This window comes from Dipodomys ordii, unplaced genomic scaffold (assembly GCF_000151885.1).
Source record: "Dipodomys ordii isolate 6190 unplaced genomic scaffold, Dord_2.0 Scaffold98, whole genome shotgun sequence".
Lineage (NCBI taxonomy): Eukaryota > Metazoa > Chordata > Mammalia > Rodentia > Heteromyidae > Dipodomys > Dipodomys ordii.
In genome coordinates, this window is record NW_012267314.1 from 4780767 (window position 1) to 4803614 (window position 22848).

Genomic DNA, 22848 nt, shown 5'->3' on the forward strand with positions numbered 1-22848 from the left:
ATCAGATTAAGTTGGGACAAACTTTCTACTTTATGAATCTCCTATAGCTCACCCGAAGCCCCCCCCCAAAAAAAAAATCTCAATAAAGACCCTACCTGTCTGCCCTTGCAAGACATTGTTGGGAACAAGTCCTTGGCCTATAATATTTGCATTGTATAGAATATTCTGTGGCTAGAGGAAACATTGAGATGAATATACCAGAATCACTGTCTGGGGGCTGGGAAGGTGGCTCAGTGGTAGAGTGCTTGCCTTGCATGCCAGAGGCCCTGGGTTCGATTCCTCAGCACCACATAAGCAAAAAGAAAAAAGCCGGAAGTGGTGCTGTGGCTCAAGTGGTAGAGCGCTAGCCTTGAGCTGAAGAGCTGAGGGACAGTGCCCAAGCCCAGAGTTCAGGCCCCATGACTGGACCCCCCCAAAAAAAAACAAACAAAAAAACCCCACAGAATCACTGTTTAATCTAGCATCTAATTTTGGGCCAATATCAAGATATACAGAGATTACAAGATGGGAGCCAAAACACATGATCAGCCATGATGACTAATTTGCTTTCCAGGTCTATTCAACCCTGCGTGCTATAGTTTCAGCCTACTTTTTGCATAGCCACAGGAGATGGGCTCTGGGCGAACGAGTCCTCTAGCCGGATCATCTCTGCAGGGCCCCATAGAAAGGTTCCAACTGCACTGCACAGCCTTGTAAACTCAGGTATTAGCCAGCACTCACTGACCACCCTTCATACATGGCTAGTTCACTCATGGGCCGGCCGGCCACACCTATCCTTAGCTCTGTGTTATAGTTTTCCAATTTCATTTCTATCTGTTATTTCCTCTTCTCTGTTAGTCAACTCCCATGTTCTCACTACATCATGTTCCAATGAGGAATGCAGATTTCTTCCCAGTCTCCAAGCCCACAGGATGGCTGTGTCCCTCGCTGCTCTATCTCAATAAACAGTCCTCATCTGTGGAAGATCGAGTCTGGCCTGTTTCCTTCCTTTCTCCTCCATTTTCCTAACACTACCCACCTCACTGTGTCATTGGGCAGCAGACTACAGATGTGGGGGTGCTGGGAAAAGTGACTTAAAGCATTTGGTAAGCAGCCTCATGACCTCCAGACACTAGTTATAATGTCTCTCCTTCCCCACCGTTAGTCCCTCCCGGCCCTCCCACCAGACCCAGACCTCAATAAAGACCTGTATAAAGTAAAAAATGAGGGATACTTCTGAGTACACCAGAAGGTGGTGCAGATTAAGACCAGGTATGGTGGCACCTATCTATATTCCCAGTTACTAGGGAGGCAGAGATTGAGAAAATTGTGTTTTGAGGCCAGTCCTATGTGAAATAAAGATCTTATCTCAACCAATCAGCTAAGCATAGTGATGAGAATTTTGTAATCCCAGCTCTTTGGCTCAAGTGGTAGAGCACTTGTCTAGCAAGCACAAGGCCTGAGTTCAAACTCCAGGACTGGAGTATATACAGGTTGATTGTGGCACCCCAGACAAACCTCACAGCAGGATAAAGAGACACATGGACTCCCTGTGGCTTCTGAAACCTCACCACTAACTCCATTATCTCTGGCGACCAGTGCTTGTTGACTGAATTCTTGGGGAAAAAAATCTATGTCACCCCAATAGATTGGCCTCCAGGTCACAAATTAAAGGGAGTTCTGGGATTGGACATGGGCAGCAGTAACATTATTTTTAAAACCTAAAGTACAGACAAGCTTCCTCCACTTCCTTGAGGAGCCAATTCTGACAACACATATAATTTAAAAGCTTTTATACAGCCTTGGGTGGACAATCAGAGTTCCAAACTCAGGCAGTTGGATATAAAGCATTTGAAGAGTTAGTCAAAAAGTGTTCTTACAAATCCATGGTGGCCATGAACATTTACTTCCCTACCATTGAAAAAAGCCCCAAGGACTTTCCTACCACTCTGACAACACACAAAAAAATTGCTCCCAGTAATAAATGGAGTCGCTGTGTGAAACGATTGCTTTGATGGGTGGTTATGACTTCAAAGTCTCCTCAGCTCTGCTTGTTTTTCCTTGGACAATCATCACTATTTGATATTGGTTGTTGGCAACAAAATGGGGATTGTAGATTTTCTGCCTTCCGACTTTGGAGTTCGTTAGAAATGTGCCTGTCTGTTTCATTATATGGTTGAGTTATTCTTGGTCTCAGGCAAGAAAGGCTGAACTATTGCTTCAGCCAGGGCAACTTCTGGTCCTAACATTAAATGTGTGACCTACTTTCTGTGTATGGTGGCAATTGGGCACTTATTCAATAAAATACAAACAAGGTTAAAGTAAAGCCACCAGTGCAACCATATTCACTGCAGCATTATTGGCCATAGTGAATAGATATGGAATCAGCCAAGATGCCCTTCAATGCATGAATAGATGAAGAAAATGGGGTAAATATACAATGGAAAATGTGGTATATATACACAATGGACTTTTATTCACCCATCAGAAAGAATGACATTGTACCATTTGTAAGAAAATGGAAAGACTTGGGAAAAATTATATTGAGTAAGCCAGACCCAGAGAAACAAAGGTTGGTTTCTCTCTATAAACAAATCTGATGAGTGGTATGCAAGTGGTTTCAAATGAATGAACTGAAGTATAGACTCTATGGATTGCTCAAATACTGCAATTCTTTAGAAAAACTAGGTCAAAACCTAACAAAGCAAGCAACAGGAAATAGGCACTTTCAAGGCGGGGATGAGGCCAAGGAGAGAGGAGTAGACAAATGCAGGAGGGTCCAAGGGGAAGAATGTAGTCAAGAGTTCATTGTATATGCTACAAAAAAGAAGGGATGGATCAAAGGGGGGGGAGAGTGACACTGATCCAGATGCATTGTATTCATAAACTCTTTATTAAATGGCACCTCCTTTGTACAACTTCTTAAAGGTAATAAAAAATGTAAGTATCTTTAGCGTTTTTGTTTCTTCGCATAAAAACCATAAATTAAGGAGCAGTACTTTGGATTTGAGACCCATGATAAAACAAGCAAAGAGCAATTGAAGCCAAGTGCCAGTGGCTCACACCTGTAATCCTAGCCACTTATAAGGTTGAGATCTGAGGATCATGGTTCAAAGCCAGTCCAGGCAGGAAAATGCGTGAGACTCTTATCTCCAATTAACCACCAGAAAACTGGAAGTGGCTCTGTGGCTCAAGTGGTAGAGTGATAGCCTTGAGCTGAAGAGCTGAGGGACAGTACCCAGGCCCAGAGTTCAAGTCCCACAACTGACAAAAAGAAAAAAGAAAAGAAAGAAAAAAGAAAAAAAGAGCAATTGAAAGCTTACTTGTTCCTAGAAAGTATAAAATATTCTATGGAATTGAAATTCCCACATAGCTTTATGATTTGCACAGATATTAAATACCAAAAAAATGCAGACAATAAAAAATGCCTTGTCAAAGGGCAAGGCTTTATTCTCATGATTCTGTTTTCTCAGGGAAAAGATGGCTGAGTGTGAACTTTCCTTGGACTCACTGCTCTGTACGGTACACCATGATTCACGTTTGTCTTCATTTGTTTGAGTGATATCTTAGGCAGAATGATGGGTGATGGAAGGTCACGGAGTGGGCCAGGTACTGGCCATTGATGCAGACATGTGAAACTGAGCAGGTGAGAAAAATCCATCCCAGAGCTTGTGAGCAGGAGAACCCAAGGGAAGAAAGGCAGGTGGAGAAAAAGTCCTGAGGCCTAGGCCCGGACCAGTCTGCAGGTTCCTGGGAGGTGGCACTTCTCTGTAGATGGGTGATACTTGCACCTGGGGTAGAAACTCAGGAAGAAACTGTTATCCAGAAAAAGAACTTCTGGATCTGGAGAGGAGGCAGACAGGAGACAGGAAATGTCTTCCTATGGGCCTAGACCTCCAAGTCCCCAGACTGGTTCTCCACATGTACTAGGCACAGATATTTTGAAGATGTGGTGGCAGCACAAGCCACACACACACACACACACACACACACACACACACACACACACACCCCTTTGCTGTTCTTATTTCTAGCACTCTTTGGCTCTCAATCTCTCACTTGCTGTGAAGTTCAGCCTCTATCTATCTCCTCTCTCTCCCTCCCTCCCTCCATCTCTGTTTCTGCCGTGTGTGTGTGTGTGTGTGTGTGTGTGTGTGTGTGTGTGTGTGTGTGAAGGAAGTGGTAAAGATAGTTATCCTCTCTTCTCTGCCTCTCTCCTTTCTTCTCTCTCTCCTCTCCTCTCTATCCTCTCAGGTGCTCTCTCTGTCAGAGAAGTAGACTTCAAAGTAAAGGGTAGGGTGCAGTGCTCTGGACACTTCACTACTCAGCAGAAAACAGGAGAGACACAAGACTGGACATGGATTCCAAGAGGCAGCAGTCAGTTAACCGACATGGGAGCATGGAAGACATGCCAGCAGAAGACAAGCTTGGTGTCTTAAGAACAAAACTCCTTGGGGAAATCCTCAGAAGATCTCAGATGCTGCCTAAAGAAGGATGGGAGGGAGGAAGCCGGGCTGGTTGTAGTTGAGACCTTTATAGGGATTTTTATCCATACTGTGACTTGAATTCAGGGCCTCCTACTGGCTAAACAGACACTGTCACCTGAGCCATTCCCCCCACCCCCAACTTTCCTTTTTGTTTGCTTTATTTTTCGGATAGGGTCTTATGCTTTTGCCCAAGACCAGCCTGAGACCATGATCCTTCTAACTGCCTAGATGCAGTTACAGATATGCAACACCAGGCAGACCTTGTTCTGTAAGGCAAAGTCTTGCTGAGGTTTTTGCCTGGCCTACCCTTGAGCCATAATCCTCCTATTTCAGCCTCTCAAGTATCTGGGATTATAGGCTTAAACTACCAGGCAAGGTCAAAAGTCATTTCTTGCTTCTTCTAAAGATCACATCTTGGGCTGGTCAAGTCTAGTAGAAATCCTGAAAATCCTTCACTATCCTGAGTTATACAATGTGTGACACTCTAACAATAACTGACATATTTTATTAGGTTGAAATCTTGTACATTTCTCTCAGATGGGAAGAGGGGAGTTTTAATAAAATGAGGGCGGTGTGGCCTAGCAGAGGGCTGGAATAGAAGCCTGGCAGAGTACACATTGCTCTTCTTGTTTCTTTTCTAGCCCCAACATGTGTCCCAACACCTTTACTTCCAGCAGCCAACATGAAGCCACTTCGGGAGAGAGCAAGGATTAAATCTCTGCAAATAGTTTGAAGATGAAAAAATCAGCTTTATGAGAGGGTACTTGGTGCTCTCATCTGTCTTAACCCAACAACATAAAATCACCACCTTATTAGATTCTACAAAGCACAGAAGCAAACCGATTTGTAAGCAGCTCCATTTATTTGAGTAAATAAGCTTGTAAATAAATCATTGGTAAACATTACAAAATTAAATACATTTCCAAAAGCTTGCCAGTATACGTAAAATTCACAAACGTAGTTCTTTTAAAAAATAAAATATGTTCAAAGCACCCTTGATATAAAATGCCTGGTCCCTGTCCTCAGACAGGACCACCTGGAGACATCTTACAGTAGGTGGGGTTTCCAGGAAGAGGCCGCAGGGACGCATGAATGGAAGAGCTTGTACTTTTACCTGTTACCCTGCCCACATCTCATCTGAATTCTAATTCTTCTCCAAAGAGTTAGTATGTAATAATGGAGGGGGCAGACAGGTGCTCAGGCCTACCTCTAAGCATGGAGGTCAAGGTCAGACCGAGGAGCAGGAACACACAGAGTTTCCATTCTGAACCACTGAGAGAAGCCACAAAGGACATCCATACTTCCAGGCCAGCAAGTGTTGCTTCCTCGAGTGCCTGGAGAGAAGGCAAGGCCTTGCCCATCCCTGCACTTGCTCAACCCTCAGCTCTCAACTCTGCTCTGATGCTAACCAGGCACAAAAGGGACTAGAATCTACTTTGAAGGAGGAAGATGCCCAACCAATTTCTTTCCTTCTTACCTGCTTTCACACAAACAGAATGATACACAGTTTTGTTTTTTGTGCGTTGAAAGCAGCGAAATCTATTACTACACACAACCTCCCTTTTCCATGACAAATCACTACTTAGAAAGTATGGACATTTCTCTAGAAAGTATGTTAGTTTTTTGAATTAAGTGATCATAGAACTTTTAAAAGACCACAAATGAGGCAATAAGTACATGACCTGGCGAAGCATCTTAACCAAGGAAACGACAGAGAGTCCATAAATTAAGCCCTTGACCAACTCAACAGATTTTTTTTTTTGTAGTGTAAGCTCATTAAAATAACGGATACACTGAGTTCTTCCACTTTGGTGCAGAAAGTGAACGCTGAGGGTCAACAGCACTCCCATGAAAAAGGCCGAGTGCTGTGACCTCCCTCCTTAAGACGAGCACAAGTTTATCCCATCCATGTGAAATAAAACTCACATCTACAGTTTAACTTGTTGCGTAGATATATACAAGAACAAGAAACTTGACATCTGAGCCAAAATGTACAACCTAAGGGGGGGAAAAACTGGTTGTAAGAAAACCATCTTCCCTGTATTGTTAAGGTCCTAAACATCTAAGTCCTTGCAGAAAACACCGCCCAGCCTGGTTCATCACTGGACATCCACCTGCTTGATAATCCTTGGCTGGGCTGCAGTCAGAGCCGTGATACCTTTGCTATTAAGATATTACACTAGTGAAAACCTTTAGAAACGACAATGAAAAGGAACGCTCATGAATAAATGTCTAATAAATCCCCCTCCCCACACACACACCAAAAAGAAGTTGTTCAGAAGGACAACTGTTGTTTAATAAGTCTTCATGAAGTTCAAACCCCAGGACCCTTTCTTCGTCTCCGAGACAGTTCTACCCTGTTCCAGAATCATATGCTCTTCCTCTGTGGAGGGCTTAGCTTCCTCATGCCTCTTATCTTGGAGAGTAGCTCTTTGATAAATTCCTAAAAGAGATCAAAGAAGTGAACATGAAGTCATGCTACTAAAATCCATGTTGAAAAATCTGTGAAGTAAGTGATGGCAAGCACCGCGAATCTTAGTCGATGGTTGGAACTGGCATAAAAAGGGAAATTGGGAAACAAATGAAGAAGGCCTCAACTTCATAGCCCAGCCTTGCTGCCTTCACCCAGCTCTACCCGCCTTAGGAGGGAAGCCAGGCCCACTTCTCTCACTGATATTATCTACGTGGTTGCTAGAGGCAGGTGTGTGGAGAGCACCTGGGGCTTACTGTGTACATGGAGATCACCTGCGGCTCTTGTAGAGCACAGCCAGGTTAGGGTCGAAGACCCTGCATTTCTATCTAGGTCACAGTTGATGTTAGCACTGTCTGAGAGGGTACCTGAAGGCTCAAGACAAGGACAAGAGGCCCTGGAAGCTGAATGTGCATCAGATCTATTAGTGATGGTGTGGATTAAGCCACTGAGTGCTAGGCCCACCAGCACGGTGGATCCAGTAGAGGGGTGGTTTGGTAGGTAGATGTGGGTGAAGCTGATGTGCCTTTCACCAGTGGCATGAGTGCCCCCGCTCCCAAGCTCACAGAGAACCAGCACTCTAGATCACATGAAGGGACTTGATGGACTGTAATCCATAGCCCCAAACCCAACTCGAACTAAACCATACCAAAGCACATTTTTAATTACCTACACACACCTGAGGTTAAAATTTACACAAGGACTGTTTTGTGCGATACATTCTGGTATTTTCTTTTAGATTCTCCTTTCATTTTCAGAGGGAAGCTGCAGGGCTGCGATCCACGGAAATGATTGCATGACCTGCAAATGGATCGAAATCCACTGGGAAATGGATTGCTGCCTCACATTTCAAAATGTCAGAACCCCATACGAGGCACGTTCATGCGTTAATTGTATTTTATAATATAATTGTATTGGTCAAAGACAAGAACAACAGCCAGACCCTCTGACCAGCAAGTTCACAGCCAGCAAATGATCAGACTAAGCACTTTAGGGACCAGCTGAGGGCACAATCAGTGAGAAATATTACTCTCCCTCCAAGCCACCCCCGGCTCTCACAGCCAGAGGCCCAGGCTCAAGGGGTCCTTCCTGCTCTCCAAAGCTAAATACAATAAGATTAAACACTTAAAGTTACCACCATCGTTGGCTTTTCTTTTTTATTGCTATAAAAATAATACACAATTTTTCTAAGAAAACTTGTAAAATACCAAAAAGCAACAATATACTCCTTAGAATGAACAGCTGTGAACATATTTCTTCTATGGAAAATTGTTTATACCTCCTAATTAAGATCATACTGAATATAACAATATCCTTTTGTTCCACTTAGCATTGTTATGTCAGGAGCTTGTTCCCACAACATTAAGCAGTCTTCCTAAAAACTAATGCTCATAACTTTACATTCCTTTATTGTGCAGACAATATACCATTTGCTTAATTCCTACATCAATGGATTCTTAGATAGTTCCTGGCTTTTCAAAACTATAAACAATGGTGTAACTAAAATCTCTATAGTTAAGTCTTTGCATGTAGTTTGAATTATTTCCTCTGGAGGGTTATCTTTGAATTGGGTGAAATGTCAAAATGCTTTTTACCACCACCATCTCTACTAAGACTGGACAGAATGGAAGACAATGGAAGTACAATGAAGGCCTGATTTCAATTTACTGAATACCTATCTAATTTAAAGAATTCTCTTAGGTGAAATAATGCCACATTTTCCCATTTACACACAATTTTCACTTTGAAAAGTTGAATGTATTATTGTATGCTTTGTGCAATTTAATCAGTACATAGTATTAGCACATAGTTTCACAAACCTGTTACACAAATGACTACTATAAAAAGTTTCAGTCTTTGACTCTAAATTTCCTTTCTTCTTAAGTCCAGCATCAGAATCACAAGTCCTATTACTTACCTTGTGCACAATTCTTTGTGCAATAGTTTAGAAACTTCCCTTTGCAGAGCTAAGACTAAAATAACATAAAGAAGAATATACCCTGAACTACAGATATATCTCTTCAAGACAAAAATGATTGGTAATTTAAATCTAATTCAAAACTTCTCTGAAAATTAATCATAATGCTTATGAGTCTCAGAGATTAAAAAGGTTAATGATGTAATTGTGTGTGTGTGTGTGTGTGTGTGTGTGTGTGTCTGTGAGAGAGAGAGGGAGGGAGAGTGTCTTGGGGCCTGAACTCATAGCCTGGGTGCTATCCCTGAGCTTTTTTGCTCAAGGCTAGCACTCTGCCTCTTGAGCTACAGCTCTATTTTGATCAAGTGGTAGAACATCATAAGGTAGAGTGCCTAGGCCCTGAGTTCAAGCCCCAGTACACACACACACACACACACACACACACACACACACCACATACACACACAAAGATATAATTTTTCTTTTCTTTCTTTTTTGTCGGTCATGGGGCCTGAGCACTGTCCCTCAGGTCTTCTGCTCAAGGCTAGCACCCTACCACTTGAGCCAAAGCGCCACTTCCAGCTTTTTCTGCTTATGTGGTGCTGAAGAATCGAACCCAGGGCCTCATGCATGCAAGGCAAGCACTCTACCACTGAGCCACCTTTCCAGCCCACAAAGATATAATTTTTCTTGGGACTATGATGCATTAATATGAATGGAAAAAATCCCATTTTTCATTTTATATGAACATAACTTGTATATTTATCTTAATATACTGTTTTGTGCATAATGTGCATACTTATGCTGCTCATGAAATTTGCATATTTGGGTGCTCAGCTGATGGGTTAAAAAAAGCAAGCTCAATATTTATTTTCAAAATAGAAGCTTGCCAACACCACTTGCACAGAAGGATTCTGTTGATTGCAGATGATTCTTGAGGAAAATTCAAGGACCTCTAATTAAATAGTTGGGCTTTGCGTTTGTATTACTCAAAAACACTCAGATCAGTGACTTTCAGTATATCTCATTCACTTCCAAGAGTCATTTTGCCTTGGACTGGGAATGTTAATTTAGTCTCAGAAAGGTTATTCCTTGGAGGAAATGACACTGATTTGAGACGGAATTAGTAGAGGAAGCCAGTATGGAGGAGATATAGAGACCTAGCTGATAGCCCTCTTGCTGTAGTACTCTTCCTACAGAGGAACAAGCCAGTGTGACAAGGTAGAGAGTTAACAAGAAGCACTGGAAAGAAATCCTTCAAGTTTCTGAAAGTGTTCTATATAGAGTTAGTGTGAGTTCTACCTTAGATGTCTAGTAAAACCCCCAATGAGGCCATTAGGGCCTAGAGTTGTTGGGGTGTTTTTTGGGGGAGGGGTCTGTTTTTCTTTTGAGAAGTTTTGATAGGGTGTGTCTTTTAAGGAACTTGCCTCTGTCAGATTGGAAAAACAAAATCATGTTTCCTGCTCTCACACTTCATATGTCTGGACGTTGAAATGTCAGAGGAGATAGGTTTCCATTCCCCACAAACCAAGCAATCACTTCACCAGTGGATACTAACAGAGGGCACCAAGTTTGGATTCAATTGTGACACTAGATATTTTGTGCTGAAGAGTTAGTTACCATCGGGCATGGTGCTCACACCTGTAATATAGCTACTCAGAGGAGATTTAAGATCTGAGGCTTGGTGTGAGCTGGACAGTCTCATTTCTAGTTAAGCACCAAAAGGCCAGAAGTGGAACCATGGCTCAAGTGGTAGAATGCTAGGCTTAGCAAAAGAGCTAAGAGACAATGCCTAGACCCTGAGTTCATGCCCCAGTACTGGGACAAACAAATGCTATTTACCTCCCACAGGTTAAAGTGTAAGCCCTACAAAACTGTCCTCAGTTCAGATGTGGAACTCAGGCTTGTCAGGCATACTTCTGACAACTGACGTAAGTAAGGGAGTTTCTACTGCCCCCACTCCTTTTATTCAACAATTTGCCACAGCAGGTCACACAATTCAGGTAAACACTTAGATCTGCTAGTTTATTATACCACTAATAATAAAGGAGATGGTAAATGATACAGTTAAATAGCAAGATAAAGATATACAGAGGGTTAAGGTATGAGGGAAGGGTCTAGATCCCTCAATCTGTCTCTGAGCATGCTACACTCTCAGTGCTGTCATGTGAACCCTGCATTTAGGGGTAACCATGGAAGCTTCATAATACAAACATGGTGGACTATTAGCTCAACCTCTAGCTCCTTTCCTTTTGGGGGGGGGCAGGGGAGGAGGGAAGAGGAGGGGCAGGTAGGATTGACAGCTCCAAGCTTCTAACTGACTTGATCTTCCTGGTGACCAGACCTTATGAGGACTCCAAAACATATACCATTAATTAAATTAATGGATCAATTATCCATTGTCTCCTTAGTGGGGGTTTTACTAGACATGTAAGAAAGAAACCACACTAACTTTGTATAGAACACTTGCAGAAACTTGAAAAGAAAGGAATTCTTTCCAGCATTTCTTGTTATCTCTGCATCTGCTCACATTGACTTGTTCCTCTGTAGGACTCTGAAAGGAAGCTGTCAGCTAGGCCTCTTTATCTCCTCCAACTGGCTTCTTCTGCTAATTCATCTATTAAATTCCACTATTATAAAAAGATACTCCTGCTGCCCAGTATTGCCTAGGAAAGGATTAGGAGCTTTGCACCAGGAACTGGGGTAAACGATCAAGCATTTGAACAAAAGATGAATGTAGCTCCCCTATTAATCAGGAAATGACAAGTGTTTCAGAAACGTCATTCGTGGAGGAGAGGCCAATTCAAATACGCATTGCTTATTATATCACAATGGTTTATGCTCGTTTCATCTAAGCTGCTGAAATTCATTTTATAAGGTTGCTCATGGTATTTGTTGAATCTCTGTAGTCATGTTCCCTACTCGCATTTTTGATAGTGATCATTCATCTTCTCTATTCCTACTTACTTGAGTAAATAGAAGTTTGCCAATTTTATTGACCTTTTCCATTCCACTGAGCTCCACTTACATCTTTATTATTTCCATATACAGAGATAGGGGGTTGGGGAGAGAGTTGAAAACCTTGCTTGGCTTTTCTACTTAAGGCTGATGCTCTACCACTTGGGCCACAGCTCCACTTCTGGCTTTTTTGTTGATTAATGGAGATAAGAAGCTTGCAGATTTCTCTGCCTAGGCTAGCTTTAAATCATGGTCTTCAGATTCAGCCTCCTAAGTAGCTAAGATGATAGGCATGAGCCACCAGCACCTGGTTTAGCCTCAATCTTTTATCCTCTTGGTTGTCATTGTTGTTATTTTTAAGGTGCCTTATATTTTATAACTTAGACATCTAATACTACACCTTCTCCTCTAATCACTGCATTAGTGAAATCTCAGAAAGATAAGATGGGCTTTCATTTTCACTTAGTTCAAAATACTTTTCAATCCCCCTCTTCTTTGGGCTTTGAATTACTTAGATACGCATTATTTAGTTTCCAAATATTTGGAGATTTTCCAGATATTATTCTGTTTTTAATTTCTAAGACAATATCACTGTTGTCAAAGAACATGCTTTGAATGATTTGAATCCCTTTAAATCCGAGTATTGCTTTATGATCTAGAACATTACTAACTTGGTAAGCAGTCTGTGGACTTTCTGTCTTGACATACAAGTTGTTTCCAAGGTGGCATTTCACCTTTGCCTTGATAGAGCTTCCTCTTAACTGGTGTATGCTCTAAACATGCTGAGAAGGATTAACATGTTATTCCTCAGCTGAAGAATTCCCAAGGAAAATATAGTCATTTAAGGCATTTTCTTAGCCACAAAGGACATAATCTTCTCACTACTCAACAAAGAAGCTATCAACTCTTTTTTGGCTTTGTGTAAACATATGCATGTTTACACAATGGGCAGGTACGGGTTCCATATCAGAATTTGACCATTTAGGCTTGATATGAAGGATCTAACATGATTGAAGGTCTCCCCTGTGGAGCCCCTTTCCATATGCCCATAGTTAATCCAAAACCGTAAGTTGTACAGTTCAGTAAAACTTATGTTCTATTCCATTACAAGTCAGCTGCCCCAGGTCACAAAGCAAATACTTAAATCTAGGCCTTTGGTGCCAACTGAGTTGGGTAACTATCTGTAGAGCCCTCATTGAACCCTAAGTGGAATCTCTGTTAGATCCTGCCCTGAGTGCTAAGATGAGAGGAAAGGAGGGTAGAAGTCCTGTTTTTCAGGAGCTTCTAGGTCAGCAGGGGCATTAGACAAGGAAAGGACTGCTGGTAGTAGGCATAAGCGACAGTGCCAAGTGTGTTCCCACACCCTGCAGGCTTACCTGCTTACCGTGCTTACCTGAGCTCTTGGGCCCTGAATAGAAAGCAAACTGGGGCTGAACCAGTCATCTGGTTTTAATGAGGTTAGGGCCTAGTACCCCCAGGACTGAGAAATGAATAATGTCACAAGAAGCAGAGAGACTGAAGACAAAGACTTAGATCCCAAACACCGCAGGACCTTTTGAAACAAATGCCAAAGGGGGGAAAAATTCTGTTAACAGGGCTTGTTCAGCCCATACACACGCAGCAGGGGGCAGTGTCGTCACCTGGCAGAGAGGAGGATTCTGGATTTAGAGACAGCCTAAGTTCAAGCCCTTGGGTGCAAATCAGATTGTATTCTCCATGCCCCAGTTTTCCTCCCTGTAAGTGGGAGCAATGTAAACATGAAATGCTTAAGTAAGTTAATACATGAAATGGCGGGACAGTGGTGAGATTACAGTAATGCAGCGCAAACAATTCCCACTGCCTTGGTCATCCTCATGATCACCGCTATGGTTTCAATAAAGCATCCCTCAAAAGGCTCATATATTGAAGGCTTCATCATGAGGGTGCTGTTTTGGGAGGTGCTAGATACTTTTGGAGGTGGAGCCTAATTTCTGGAGGAAGTAGGCCACTGGGATAGGTTCTTGGATAGATGATGATGATGATTCTTTTTCCTTTGTCTGTCTGTCTGTCTGTCTCTTTCTCTCCTGTCCCTATCTTTCTGTCTTCTCCACTCCCCTCTCCTCTTCCCTCCCCCCCCTTAGGTCTCTCTCTCTCTCCTATCCTCTCCCTCTTCCTTCCCTATCCTCTCCTTCTTCTCTCTTCTACCCTTCTCCTCCCTTTCCCCTACAAAACTCATGCTGAAATCTAACTGCTATTGTGACAGTATTAAAAAGCAGGGCCTCTAAGAGGTGATTAGGCCGTGTGGGCTTTGCTTTGAGTGGATTAATATCATTATCCCAAAAGGGGGTTAGTTATCCTAGAAGCAGATTGTTATAAAGAACATTTGGCTTTCTCTTACCTCTGTTTCTCTCATGTGTTCTCTTTTCATTCTGAGCTATGATGATGCATCTAAGAGGTCTCTGTCAGAGGCCAGCACCATGCTCTTAGGCCTCTCAGCCTCTACACTGTTAGAAATATTCTTTACACTGGGCCTGGTCACCCACCCCCATAATCCTAGCTACTCAGGAAGCTGAGCTGAGGAAGCTGAGGATCACAACTTGAAGCCACCCCAAGCAGAAAAAGTCCTTATCTCCAAAACTCTTATCTCCAATTAACCATCAGAAATGCTGAAAGTGGAGCTGTGGCTCAAATGCTAGAGCAAGAGCCTTGAACACAAAAGCTCAGGAACAGTGCCCAGGCCCTGAGTTCAAGCCCAGGCCTGGCACGCACATGAAAAAATTGTTTTTTTGTTTGTTATCATCCAGTCCCAGGTACTCTGGACATGGTATCACAGCGTGCACTAAGAAATGTGCTACACACACACACACACACACACACACACACACACACACCCTGAAGCTGTTCTCCCCTCCCCCCCCCCCCCCCCGCATTCCCCATGGGAAGGTGTGACAATGAAGGCAGATGAGAAGAACATGAGACCCTGAGTGCTGGGTCAGGGTATGAATATCAGCACATGTTTCTTCAGAGAAGCTGTCAGTGGTTCTGGTCAGCAAGTGTTCCTCCCTCCATGGCTGTGGTTCCTCCCTGTAAGTATTGAGGCCACCCAGGCTGAAGAAGGCCACACTGGCCTCTCACAGTGCCTGGTGGAGGGCTGCAGTTCCTCAGCACCTTGCTCAGCAGATCCCTGCCCTTTCCCGCTCCTGCAGCTAGGCAATGGCTTGCTATCAAGCCAGCAGTCAAGAGATCCTTGGCCTGTATCACTTCCCCTCTTAAAGGGCTAGAAACAAGTATGTTTGCCCTTCATTTCATGAAGTGCTTAAATGGGCTAGAAGACATTCCTTCAGTACTATTTCCCAACTATCTACTACCTCAACACATAATACACACGCACACACATACACACCACCACCACCACCATCTTATACCTCCATCTCTTCCTCCCCCTCCTCCTGACTCCTCTGAGTCATTGTCTGTGTCACACTGCAGGTAAAGTCTCCACCTTCCCTTCCACCAGACTATCCCCCCTTAACAAGGAAGACAAAAACAAAAACCTCCTATCCTCAATAGTGGCCTTTTTAAATGACCCTGTGTTCAGCCTCTGGGTTGCTATGCCCAGCCTACCCCTCTGTGCTGGCACTATTATTGTATGTGAAAATCCTCTACCCTCTCCTTTTTTCTTTTTACACATTAATTCATATACAGACAATTCTCTCTTGCAGTTCTCATTTTGCTGGGCATAGTGTCACTCTGTCAAAAGGACTGAGCACCTGGCTAGGGTTCACATTCAGTTCATATTTATTACGCAACTTCTAGGAGGCAGGCTACTGTGCATTTCACATACTGCCTGATTTAATCATTACTAATATCTTGTAAAATGGGCTTAGAAGGATTTAGAGGCTTTCCTGAGGCCATGCAGCTACTAAGTAGTCAAACACTGTGGATTCAAACACTGTGTTAATGTAAAGGCATAAAGAACCTGGAATGAATGCCAGGTGGAGGGCCTGCTCCTTCTCTCTGTGCCAGGCCGCCTAGGATAAGAAATATTTTGGATTAAGCAGTCAGGCTAGGTAATTTTAATCTAATTACAAACTTAAACTGACTTGAAATACATATGATTCACACAACAATTCTGTAACTTTTAAGGGTGGAGAAAAGGATGACAGATATGCAAAGGACTATGTCTTTATAAATACATTCTGGAAATTGTCTCCTGAGGATAAACCTTTGCTTCCATTTCTTGCCAGGGACAGGCAACCAAAAGTAGGCCCTACATATAGGGCAACTCGACACACACAGAAATGCATTAAGATCAGTGAAGGAAAGAAGGGCTGACTATGTTTGCATAGCAGTAGGATAATACAGCAAAATGTAAATGTAGATCCCTACCTCACACTGTATAGACAAATAGAGGGAAGAAGCATTTGAATACCTAAAAGTAAAAAGTAAAAGTAAAAATGTTTAAAACGAAGCATAAGGGACTATTTTTAAACACACTAAAATAGTAAAAGATTTTTGAATTTTTTTTAAAAGCACAAGCCATGAAAGATGTCATTGACAAATCTGACTTCAAAATTTAAAGCTTCTGGTTTGGCACTAATGGATTACTTCTGTAAGGTTAGCTACTTAGGAGCTAACACCCAAGAGGATCATGGTTCGAAGACAGCCTGGACAGAAAAGTCCACAAGACTTCATCCTCAATATAACCAGCAAAATGCAGGTCTGGAGGCATGGCTTCAGTGGTAGAAGAGGGCTGGCCAAGCAGGCAAGCCATGTAAGGGCAAGGCCCTAAGTTCAAACTTCAGTACCAGAAAAAAAAAATTTCAACTCCTGTGCATAGAAGACCTTGTAACTGGAAATAAGATCTACCATTAGGAAACTTAACAATTACAATCTACATAAAGGTCAAAGGCTTGTCATCCAAAATACACAGGACTCCCCAAAATCGGTACAGAAAATAACTCAGAGAAAAGCAGACATTGAATTTGAAATGGAAAACTCCCAAAGAATGATATAGAAACAGCTAATAAGCACATACCAAAAAAATTCCTCATTTTTTTCTATTTGTAAAGGTAATTTTCAGAAAGGTTAGTTATATAAATCAGGTAATGAGTACATTTCCCTTTGAACAGTGTCACCCCCTTCCTTATTTTCTTGCAGGTTTTCCCCCTCCCAACCCCTCTCCCCAAATCCTTATTCTTACTACTCAGAAAAGAAATGTCAAAACAACATGCTGCCTTTAGATGGGTAAAATCTTAAACATTAGCAATACCAGGTGAGGTAATGATGACATTAAAAGGGAATTTTTAATGCTTGTATCAGTGTGAGCACGCAAGCTGATACAAGTATTAAGTGCAATACCAATTCTTGGTATTTCCTTCGAAAAATTTTTGTACATAGAACAATAGATCAATAACAGTAATTTTATCCCACCTCTGTTTATAATAAAGATAAACTGAAGACAATTCAAGTGAGTATCAAAAGAAAAAATGACTAAATTATAGTTAATACAAAAGAATGCTATTCAATTTTTAAAAAAGAATGAAATAGACTTCCTCCTGAAATACAGCTTCCTGTGTTAACATCCAATATTGTATAAAATAAAGGAGCTTGAAAAGACATGTGAGAAGAAATTATTTATGCAAAGCATACAAAATAGTCCATGTGCATACTTGTCACTACTACTTGGTTGCAACAGTCTTCTTATTCACCTTTGTTTTCCTAGTACAAAGCTTAATATATTAAGAGAAGCTACGTAAAGGTTTGCAAAGTAAAGAATTACATGAATGAAAGAACTAATTCATAGAACTACAACATGAAAGTACAGAAAGGGGCAGGATGGGACTAGGCCCTTCCATGTCCCTTAAGGGAGGGAAAAACTCACACAAAGTATCAGCTGGTCCCACTTCTTCAAGCAGTATGAAACTAAAAAGGCTGGGGAGTTGGGGGAAGAGTACAGCCTACCATGTTCCAGAGAGAGAAAAGGAGGGAGGGATAAAGAGAGGGAGGGATGGAGGGAAGAAGAGATTAAAGAAGCAATATTAAAAAGAATAACACTTTCAGGAGCTTGTTAAACTGACTACAGAATGCTGCCTCCTGATTTATAGACTTCTAAGAAGTCAAGGCTGGTGAAGGGGGAAAATAAATCAGGAAGCAGCCATGAGAACAAAAGGTCTTTTCTCACTCCAGAGTTACTGCCACACAGCTCCATCATGGGGCATGGCATCGGACTGGCACACTCTACTTGGAGACTTCGTTCCCCAGATTCCATCCTGGGTCCTGTGGCAGAGGCAGCAGATGGACACACACATTTTATCATTATCACCATAGCCAGGCTCCTGTGAGCCTTCCCTGGGCATTCAAAGTAATTAATCAGTTACACTTGGTGGTAACACACTGCTTTCAAACGTAGGAAGTGAAGGGACCAGTATCACTGTGAAGCCTGCTTTGTGATTCTTTCAAGCATGCTGAACCATTTTAAATGAAGATGATAAACAGATATCAGGCAGTATTAGAAGTATCCCCTAGGAAGAGGAGTTTTTAGGAAAAATGCTTAAAATCACCCGCCTCTGCAGCTGCCAGGGAGGCAAGCTCCAAGAGTCCTGGAAGAACTCAACCTGCTTTTTCAGAAACCACCACCCACTCCTGAGGCAGAGAACAATAGGTGAGGACTCCCGAGGCTGAGACCCACATGAGCCTTATTTTCCCGGCCAGCCATGCCTGAAAACTGCCTATTCACAGGCTCCATCTGCTCCCAACCTCCAGCATCTGCCCACTTCCAGCAACAGCCAGCCCCCATACAAGGTTGTGGTTCTCATTTTGTCTTGTTTTGTGCAGGGTCTCACTCTAGAACCCAGGTTGGCCTTGAACTTGTAATCCTTTGGCTTCAGCCTCCCAAATCCTGGGATTACAGACGTGCACTACCACCTCCAGTGTCAAATGTCAAATTCTAAGAAGCTGCCCAGTACTTTTTCCAAAGAGCTCAATCATGAACCATCATGGTGGGAATTGGGCAAGGTGTGAACAGGCTGGAGAGTGAGAATTCCAGATCACACTAGCTAGATCAATGAGGGGAATGGAAGGCTGGGATGTGCCTTTTTGAAAAGGCCATGGGAAGACCTGAAAACTTCCAAATAGCAAAAGTTATCGCAGAGGCATTGAAAAAAATAAGCTTGATCATTTTTAAGGAAGCCAAAGGAGGTGAGTCAGCCCAGAGGAGGCCACTTTTAGACGTGCCCCACCCAGGAGACACTGGAAATGCAGTCCCATAGTCAACAACACTCCTCGGCCCCACAGCAAGCAGCATCCATTTCACTCCAGAATACATGTCCCGCTGTGCTTCCTTGTGGGCAGGGGCGGGTGTGTGTGTGTGTGTGTGTGCAGGTATTACTTATCTTTAGAAGGGTCCATTTGCTGGCAGGGAGCACCAGAATTGATCCTATTTTGCATTATCTTGAAAGAAGCTTTGGAAGCTGCTGCAGGGAAGGGTTTGCAGATCCACTGTCATGACTTCTGCCTTCGTAAATTCCTGAAGGCCTTTCCTGCACCTCAGCTTTCATTCACCTCCTTGAACTTAAAACCACTGACTCTGTACCGTCCATTTATTTTCTTGACTACCTGCTTCTAAAGATTAATTTGTTCTGCGTGAGAGTGGGCATATTAATCTGTCTTAAGAGATTCAGTCCACTGCTTTTGGACTAACAAATCCCAACTCCAACTTGGAGGCAGCAGAGGACCCCATTTGTGATCACCATTTTCAATTCAAGGGCATTTAACTCTTCTTCCCTTACTAACATAATCCTCAGAATCTTTACATTTGCAATTCAGACAACATGAAATCCTCATGAATATTCCAAATCAGTAAGTGATCAGAGGCAGGGGGGGTGGGGAATCCAATAAAATTATAATCTACCACTTGGCAAACACTAAGGAAACTAAAGTTACTCCACCAAGATTCTCATTATCCAAGAGGGAGAATATTATCTGCTATGTTTTCAAGAAAGGTTAAGATGGTCTGCGAAACAAAAGAGCACTTATTTGGGGTCTGGCAGCACAGATTACAGTGGAAATCAGAATGCATCCAGTGAGGAGGGCTTAGAGGTTCTCTGAAGGGTAAAGAAGTTTAGGTGGACTCAGTAGTCCTTTAGCAAGCACCATGAAGTAAACTTCTATACAAACCACAGAGTTTACTTCTGTAGCTCATGGGTGCCACACAGATGAGCTACAATTAGACCATAGTTCTAGAAAAGAGTTTAATTGATAGAATCCTCAGGAAGTTCTTCTAAGCAAGCTCCTTTTCTTGTGGCATGTCTCAAGAAACAGTGGTTGATTTCTGCTTGTAAATCACTATCAGAGGCACCATGGCGTGACTGTGACATTTCCCTGACCCAGCAGATTTCTGGGACCTGAAAATTCCTCTCACCACCTACTCATTCGTGAGTCATCCTGGGGAGCCCACGATGCACAGCAACTCACAGGCTTTGATTGTCCAAAGGACAGGTGACAGCCCAAGCTCTGGTGAAATAAAGGTACTTACAGAAAAAGCTGATGTGCATCCGAGAATAATAACCTAGGGGCCTTCAGTTATAAACACAGTCCTTTATGAAAAGCATATTGGTTGGCCTGATGGTATCCTGCTGATACTAAATGCATGCTGTGCCTCACCCCAGTACCATGGGTGAACTTCTTTCTGTCCTAAAGATTTGAACAGCTTGTAAGGGAAGAGTGGGAAATAGGAACTGATCCTATACCTGTAAACGTCTACCTCTGATTCTACTACCTTCCCTACACTCTGACAACTCATATGCAAATATTCAAGGTAAGATTGTTACTTTTCTTCTTGTATTTTAGACATTCTTTCTCTGTTCTCACTTAAGCCAGCTCGAGTTTTATATCAACTACAATCAAGATGGTATTTACTCAAGCAGAAGAAATAAATACACCATTTTTACCCATTGATCACTAATACATTAGTCTGATGACATTTATATTGCTGAGTTTGATGAGACCAACTGAGGAAAGACTTATGTCAAGAGTTCCAAGTTTAGCCTGGTGCCAGTGGTTCATGTCTATAATCTTAGATGCTCAGGAGGATGAGATCTGAGGATCAAAGTTGGAAGCCACTCCTGGCAGGGGGAAAGTCCCTGAAACTCTTATCTTCTGTTAACTACCAAAAAGCCAGAAGTGGAGCTATGGTTCAAAAGGTAGAACACCAGGCTTGAGTGAAAAAAAGCTCAGAGACAGTGCCCAAGCCCTGAGTTCAAGAGTTAAGATGTAGTAATTGTAACCCTGCTGTACAGTATCTTTACAATAAAAAATATATATTACCGGGAGGGGGCAGGAGGTGGGGGGTGGGGGGAGAGGGGGTGGGAGATGGAAAGGGATGGGAAGGGGAAACAAAGGAGGAGGCAACAATGCTTGATAAGAAATGTACTCATTATCTTGCCCATGTACTTGTAACCCCTCTGTACAGTATTTTCACAATAAATATATATATATTAAAAAGAGTTGGATGTGAATCAAAGTGAAGAAAACCAAAATCTTTTATCTATTAGTTCATGACCTATGTGGGAGAAAACCACAGACCTTGCTTTCTCTTCCCCTTTATAACTTTCCACAACAAAAATTGCAAGTGTTGCCACCATTGATTTGATGTTACAAAACTGATTTCAAAACAGCTCATGGAAGCCGAACACCTGTAATCTTAGCTACTCAAGAGACTGAGATGCTGAGGATCAAGGCTCAAAGCAAGCCTAGGCAGGAAAGCGAATGAGACTCTTATTTCCAATTAACTGCCAGAAACCCGGAAGTGGTCCTGTGGCTCAAGTGGTAGAGCACTTGCCTGGAGCTGAAGAGCTGAGGGACAGTGCCCAGGCCCCCAAAACAACAACAACAACAACAACAAACATCTTATGGCCACAGATTTTAACAGGAACAAATCAAAAGTAGCGTTTCTGATAATATTTTCACAACTGACCAAAACCTTAATCTCTATGCTAAAAGTCACTAAAAGTCTATATTAAATGCTTTGATCTAATCCAATTCATATTCATTGTTTCTTTTTGGGCCTGAGTGCTGTCTATGAGCTCTTCAGCACAAGGCTAGTGCTCTACCACTTGAGCCACAGCGCCAATTCCGATTTTCAGGTGTTTAATTGGAAAGAAGAGTCTCATGGACTTTCCTGCCCAGGCTGGCTTTGAACTGCAATCCTCAGATCTCAGCCTCCTGAGTAGCTAGGATTATAGGCATGAGCCACCAATACCTGGCTATTCATTATTTCTTATAGTAATGTTTTAAATATTCAAAGCATAATTTTTTCTCTTAACAAAGGCATGGGTTTTTTTTAGAAAATACATACCTATAAACTAATACTGGTTATAAACAAACCTTTTACTACAATGATTCTGTACCTCTTACAATTTTCTTTAAAGTGTGTTTTTGTGTGTGTGTGTGTGTGTGTGTGTGTGTGTGTGTGTTTTGGGGGGGGGTCCGGTCGTGGGGCCTGAACTCTGGGCCTGGGTGCTGTCCCTCAGCTCTTCAGCTCAAGGCTAGTGCTCTACCACTTGAGCCACAGCGCCACTTCCGGCTTTTTTCTTTTTGCTTATGTGGTGCTAAGGAATCGAACCCAGGGCCTCAAGCATGCAAGGCAAGCGCTCTACCACTGAGCCAATTTCCCAGCCCTAAAGTGTGGTTTTTAATGTAAAGCAAGAATCAGTCCCTACTCCATTAGTTTTAAGTCTTCCTGAACTACACACATTTAGGCAGAAAGGCAATAAAGTTAGACTATGCAAACATACACACTCATAATAGTAATTGCTAATCAGAATTTAATTAGTGTGGTTTACCTTCAAAAATAGACAAATTGACTTAGTTAAAACCAATTCAAACACAACATTCAGGAAAGATAATTTGCTTACCTCTGTTGGTTTGTAGCAGTCTACAAGAGCTTCCTAGAATTAAACACACAGGAAGTCAGTTTTATTGCTTCAAAATTACTTTGAAAATGAAATTAAAAGTCATTTTATTTCATTCTACTATTTTTTACAATGCTAAATCAAGAAATC

General features: G+C 42.3%; 1 protein-coding gene across 1 annotated transcript in view; it reads right to left on the reverse strand.

Moving 5' to 3' along the window:
- Positions 1-5309: 5309 nt before the first annotated feature.
- The window catches only part of Ppp1r14c (protein phosphatase 1, regulatory (inhibitor) subunit 14C), a 111294-nt gene continuing 93755 nt past the window's right edge, over positions 5310-22848 (reverse strand). Inside the window, exons 5-6 of the mRNA XM_013026932.1 lie at positions 22702-22734; positions 5310-6909 (exon numbers count right to left, since the gene is read on the reverse strand). Of these exons, the coding sequence (XP_012882386.1) occupies positions 6835-6909; positions 22702-22734 (108 nt within the window). The 3' untranslated portion in view covers positions 5310-6834. The remainder of the gene's footprint in view (positions 6910-22701; positions 22735-22848) is intronic.